We start from the raw sequence: 5,883 nt of genomic DNA, 5'->3' as shown, positions 1-5,883 counted from the left end.
AGCATTAGCCATTAAGCAAAGATTAGAGGAAATGATTCAATGGGATAAGAGAGGTTGAGAAGGAAAGCAGAGGTGGAGAAAATTTTTACTTAGTGGTAGGGTAGGATGCCCTTATCAACTTGGTTTAAGTCTGACACACCCTGGTTTGTGACTAACCACGATTTGGAGAAACAAGTTAATACTTGGATTATAATATTCAACGGCATCTTTTTATTTATTATCACAACACAAACAAAATATCCAATATCAAAATCACACTACCCTTTGAACGTTTCAAATTTCGAATATTAACAAATTGACCAAACATCGCCATGAGAAAAGTATATGTGAATATACCCGGAGAAAAAGGTAGCCGAAAAAAATGCTATAAACCAAAATTATAATCCAAAAGAAAATGACCTTACATGGTTTTGTGCTCAACAAAGGTATTTTAATTAGATTATGAATTTGGGTTTTAATATATCATGTCCAAAACGAGGAAGAAAATCCCATTTAATGGAGGATTAAAAGATAATAACCCTAATAAATTATATCAAAAAAACCCTAATCAGGGGTTAAGGGTCAATAGCCGAATAGTATTAAGCCAGTAAATATACTAAAACAAAATCCACAGCACACCTCTCCTTTTTCTCTCCCTCCATCCCTCCCTTAGTCCCTCCCTCTCTTCTTTCTTTCTTTCCTATCTCTCCCCACCTCTCTTCATTACGGAGCTCTCTCTCTCTCTCTCTCTCTCTCCCTCTGTCTCCCTTTAAACGCCGTAACGGATCCCTCCCCACAAAACGCCGTTACTTCCAAAGATTCGTTTAGTTAAGTCACGTGTCTTTGAAAATCCCGTTTTTCTTTTTCCTTTTTTTGCGTTTACCATGGCTTTGGAGCAGCACCTAATAAGCCTCGCTCAAAACGGCGTTGACGGCGAGACGGATGGCGCGAGTAACGGCGTCGACGCCAGGCCCACCTCCGTCGACGGCGACAAAACGCCGAGGCTCCCCCGGTGGACGAGGCAGGAGATTCTGGTGCTCATACAGGGAAAACGGGTCGCGGAGACCCGGGCGAGGCGTGGACGGACCTCCGGGTTGGCGTTCGGGTCGGGCCAGGTGGAGCCCAAGTGGGCCTCGGTCTCTTCGTACTGCAAGAGGCACGGGGTGAACCGGGGGCCGGTCCAGTGCCGGAAGCGGTGGAGCAATCTGGCCGGAGACTTCAAGAAGATCAAGGAATGGGAGTCTCAGGTGAAGGACGAAACTGAGTCGTTTTGGGTGATGAGGAACGACCTGAGGAGGGAAAGGAGGTTGCCGGGGTTTTTCGACAAGGAGGTTTATGATATCTTGGATTCCGGGTCGCCCGCGGCCCCGGAGGCTCCGGGCCTGGCTTTGGCTCTCGCTTCGGGTCCGGCTCCTGCGTCGGAGAATACGGAGGAGGGGGGCGCGATGTTCGATAGTGGGCGGGCCACCGCAGCGGAGGACGGGTTGTTCTCTGATTTCGAGCAGGAGGAATCGGGTCGGAGCCCCGAGAAGACGAAGGATACTACGGTTCCTGCTCCTATGCCAATTTCAGGTAAATTGAAGATTGTTGGGCTTTGTTTGGGGCGGTCTGAATCTCAAGTGGGTTTGGATCCCCATCCTGAACGAATAGTTTTGTTTTTGGTTCTTTTATTGATAAAACTATTTTTTTAAAAAAAAAAATTTATATATATATTTTGCCCTTTTTAGTCTCTCCCTATAGCTTCTTTTTGTTACGGTTTTGGTATGTAATATTTATCGTGGATAATTGTCTTGATTTTGGTTTCTTTGTTTGGCAGAGAAGCAGTATCAACCAGCACCACGAGGCTGTCAGGGTCAAGGTAAAGAAGAAGCTCTTAATTGGTTAATGGCTAACAAATGTTGACTTTGTAGAACAAACTTCAGTCCCAGTCAAATTCACTTGCAATTACAGGCTTCACTTGTCCATAAGTTAGCTTGAAAGTGCACAAGTTAATTAATTAATTAATTAATTGTAGGATTATTTGTAGACCCACTGTACAGTAATCATCATCTGAGTTATTTGAGAACCATTTCAATGAGTTTAAGCCAAAAGCTGTTCAAATTATGCCGTCCAATACCATTGGTTATCTTGTGTTTTTATCCACTCTTGCTCGTCTGCAGGATCAACAAACGAGAAACAGCCTGAGGTGGGATCTGCTTCTCAAGACGGTCGTAAGCGGAAAAGGTTAGCAACCGAAGAAGACGAGGAACCAATTGGTATGCAGAATCAGTTGGTTGATGTGCTGGAAAGGAATGGGAAAATGCTGACCGCCCAACTTGAAGCTCAGAATGCGAATTTCCATCTGGATCGTGAACAGCGGAAAGATGATGTCAATAGCTTGATTGGTGTTCTTAATAAGCTTGCGGATGCTTTAGGAAGAATTGCAGATAAGTTGTAGCGGAAGGGGAACCTGAATACAGTGTACATAATGAAGTTCTCTCCAACACCCATAGATAATAGCGGAGGCCCAAGAATTGGAGGATAAGATTCAATTATTTATCTCTAGATGACATCCAGTATGCCATTCAAATCCCTTCTTTTTTTCTTTTTTTTTCTTCATTTCTTTCTATATAAATCTTCTTGATTTGCCACTTTTGTGGCTTATTATTGCAGTATAGGTTCCATATACAGATATTGGTTATAGAAATTTCAGCGACGAGTACCACATTTCTGCTGCTTTTCTGTTATATACCTCCAGTTTTATATGGATTATCCCGTGATTGTTTCGGTTTTTGTACAGTATATTGAATATAACAAGCTGCATGATCTGAAGTATTGCTTCATTTTATCATATTGGGCCTATGGACTACTGATGTGACCTTCCTCATGCATGATAAGTTGGCATCTGGAAATGAGACTCAAAACTTATGTTTATATACATTGGTGTGATAAATGGTTAGAAGAAAATATTATTACCAAGAGGAAAAAGAATGGAGGAAGCCCCAATTTGATAGAATTTTTGACAAAACAAAAATCAGAGAAATTGAAAAATGAAGAGAAATTTCTACTGAAAATTCTCATCAAAGCAATTGAAATTCATGTAACCCGTAGCTTATTCTTATGGTTAACAGATAGCATGTCATAAATATTCCCCCCTGTATGATTTTAACATTGGTGACATGATACAACGGGTGCAATTCAACTTTTCAAACCAATGTAGTATCCAGAGGATCACTAGAAAGCATGACTAGCCCATACATGGGAAAACTAACAATAAGATTTTGGTTTTTACCACATTAACTCATCAAGGGCAATCGGAGCTCAAATGTAACCATGGTGAGCATATTATATGCATAGTGACCTGGAGAAGATAAGGTGAATATATAATAAGAAAGACAATGAGTTACCAAGTGATAAAAAAATGTCCAAATGATACCAGGAGATTTCTGTAAGAAATCTAACATGTACCATTACTTGAGCCTGTCTGAAACTTCAGAAGAACATCAAGAGTCAAGGTCATCTGACCTTGATTTTGTCCTATACTTCCGACCAGGTCTTTGGAAACCAGCGCTTCTATCTGCTGCATTTGTTTCTGTTTCATCCTCCGCCATTGCACTAACTTCATATTGGGCTTCCCCAGCAGCAATTCCTGAAGAAAAGTCCGTTCTGTGCAAGGATTGCTTATGATTTTCTTCCTTATTTTGCTTTAACACAGCGCTATCACTTACTGCTTTGGCATCACTAGACTTTTTCTTCGGAATGAATATCACTGACTTTGGCAGATCAGCTGAAGAATCTGCTGGCTCTAACCCCGAATCTGGCAGCTTTAACTCTTTCACTAGATTAAGGGAGTCCATACATGCTTGAGCATTAGATTCTTCATCAATCTCACTTGTTGAATCAAAACTATAGTACGTATACTTGGAAGGATTAAGTAGATAATCTGGAACCCTAGAAGCATTTTGGACCATCTGAGATCCATCATCTGAAACTGTAGCCTCCATCACGGGGGCACCCTCAGACTTTTCTATCGCTTCTTCGGAACCGTATCTACAACTAGGGTCAAACCTGACACGTTTTTGTGACCTGGAAACTGCATTATTGTCCTTCCTCTTTAAAATAGGCCTCGGTTGATTACAGTCTTTAGATGCTTCTACTCGCTGTCCCTTAACTTCTGCGTTATGAACATGACCGAAAGTGTAATTTTGGGCTTCAACTTCGTCTTCTTTCAGCCGAATTCTTGCAGCCAAGCGATTTTCACGTGGGTCTTTAGCAGTACCGTGTGATGGATTGGAAAGAACATTGTGAGAGTTTAAATATGACCCATGATCAGTAACATCACTCATAAACAAGCGATCACCGGCATTTTCTCTGCCAATAGCCACTTTGTCATATTCATCTTCCTCTTCCTGCAGCCAGTTCCAGTCAAATAGAAGAAACACAAAGAGTCAGCCTCCACTAGCAAAGCACAAGTAGACGAAAAAGTAACCTACGTGTGAACAAATTATGTTCCTCTGTTCAGTAAACACTCAAATTGAAACAACTCCAACTCATCAACCATCCCTTCATTCCACTATTTTTGAAATGCTCTCACCACTATGCTACGACAAGATCGACAATGTCTATGGCTTTCCCCCCCACTTAACATCAATGTCACTCCATATGAATAGAATGCTCACGTCAGAAAACCACGGAGCATCGATAATCAAAAGATTTGAATCCCATTTCTATTAATTACTCTTATCAATCTTTCACATCATCCATAGCATTTCCCTCGAACTACATAAAAAGTAAGCTCATTACCATCACTTCATTGTTATGGATTTCGTTTAATCTTATAGCTCCTCAAACAATTAAGCAAGCATGTTGGACAATTCATGAATGACAACAATGTTGAACCTCGTTACATATTATATGTGCGTATATAACACATTTGTTTATTTTGAATCCTAATTAAATGGTTCAGATTTTGCCACCTAAGGGCTTACCAAAAAAAAAAGAGCAAAGATAGATTTGTGCAAAAATATATATAAGTTATATAAATAACAATTAACAAATACAATTACCTCGCGGTCGAGAGTGGGGTCCAAGCCAATCGAAGATCTGATTTCCCATGCATCTCTGTCGCCTTCGTTTCCTCCAAACGACCGGTCCGACTGTTCATCGCCGTCGTCGAGATCATCGAGATCTTCTTGGCGCGCTCTGCGAAGCTTCCTCCACGAAGCCTTCTCGTCCTTCTTGAAAAACTCGTCGAACGCAGACGAGCACGGCGTGTCGTCGCGATCGGAGGTGTCCGTGCTCCGCCTCCACTCTCTCCGCTCGACCTCGTCGTCGGTGAGGGACCACGGCGAAGACTGCAGAGCCGGAGACTTTGACGGCGCGAGGGATCCGAAGACCTTCTCGACTCGGACTCGGAAGCTATCGTCCATAGATTCTGAAGACGCCATTAGAATTCGAGGGTTTTTTCTTCGGTGTGCGTGTGTGATTCTTTAGACAAAGCAGATTGGCAGAGGAACCGCCTTTTGGGATATTTTCTGGTTTCTGCGGGGTGTTGTGGTCATTTAAATTTTGGGCCGCACTTTTTGGGCTTAGTAGGTTTTGTTTGGGATGGGATCAGGCCTCTTATATGTTTTATACTGGCCCAGGATGAGAATGGGCATGAGCTTGGTGTAGTTTTAGCCCAGATTGGTTGGTGCAGACTGTGCAGTCCAGTGAGTCCACGCCTGTGGTGAGAATTAACAAAAAGACAGTTAAGACTGGAATATTAAACAAAATGAAATCATCATATATATATATATATATATATATATACAAAATAGCCAAAACTCTTCTTAGAATTGCGAAATGTGGCGTGAAATCTTTTTTTTTTTTTAAATAATAAACCGGGTTTTTTACTCATAATATTAATAATTGAATGCGCTCTTT

At 41.6% G+C, this 5,883-nt stretch overlaps 2 protein-coding genes across 3 annotated transcripts; one reads left to right on the top strand and one right to left on the bottom strand.

The window, feature by feature from the left end:
* Positions 1 to 646: 646 nt before the first annotated feature.
* LOC132179137 (Homeodomain-like superfamily protein) lies at positions 647 to 2,692 on the top strand. Of its 2 annotated transcripts, XR_009439886.2 has the most exons (4): positions 647 to 1,551; positions 1,796 to 1,837; positions 2,139 to 2,534; positions 2,632 to 2,692. XR_009439886.2 is itself a non-coding variant. In XM_059591782.2 (3 exons), exons 1-3 carry the CDS (start codon positions 864 to 866, stop codon positions 2,414 to 2,416), a joined length of 1,008 nt encoding a protein of 335 aa, XP_059447765.2. In that variant the 5' UTR covers positions 647 to 863; the 3' UTR covers positions 2,417 to 2,692. The 2 variants fall into 2 exon arrangements, 1 of the variants encoding a protein (XP_059447765.2); XM_059591782.2 differs by having other exon boundaries at positions 2,139 to 2,692.
* A 534-nt stretch (positions 2,693 to 3,226) lies between these two features.
* Positions 3,227 to 5,461, bottom strand: LOC132177728 (uncharacterized). Its single transcript, XM_059590168.2, has 2 exons — positions 5,025 to 5,461; positions 3,227 to 4,367 (listed from the first exon to the last, which is right to left on the bottom strand). The coding sequence occupies exons 1-2, from the start codon at positions 5,403 to 5,405 to the stop codon at positions 3,462 to 3,464; spliced, it is 1,287 nt and encodes a 428-aa protein (XP_059446151.2). The 5' UTR covers positions 5,406 to 5,461; the 3' UTR covers positions 3,227 to 3,461.
* Between the last annotated feature and the right edge of the window lie 422 nt (positions 5,462 to 5,883).

This window comes from Corylus avellana, chromosome 4 (genome assembly GCF_965113065.1).
Source record: "Corylus avellana chromosome 4, dhCorAvel1.hap1.2, whole genome shotgun sequence".
In the NCBI taxonomy this organism is placed as follows: domain Eukaryota; kingdom Viridiplantae; phylum Streptophyta; class Magnoliopsida; order Fagales; family Betulaceae; genus Corylus; species Corylus avellana.
Note: the sequence above shows the minus strand (reverse complement) of the source record. Positions and strands in the feature narration are given on the sequence as shown.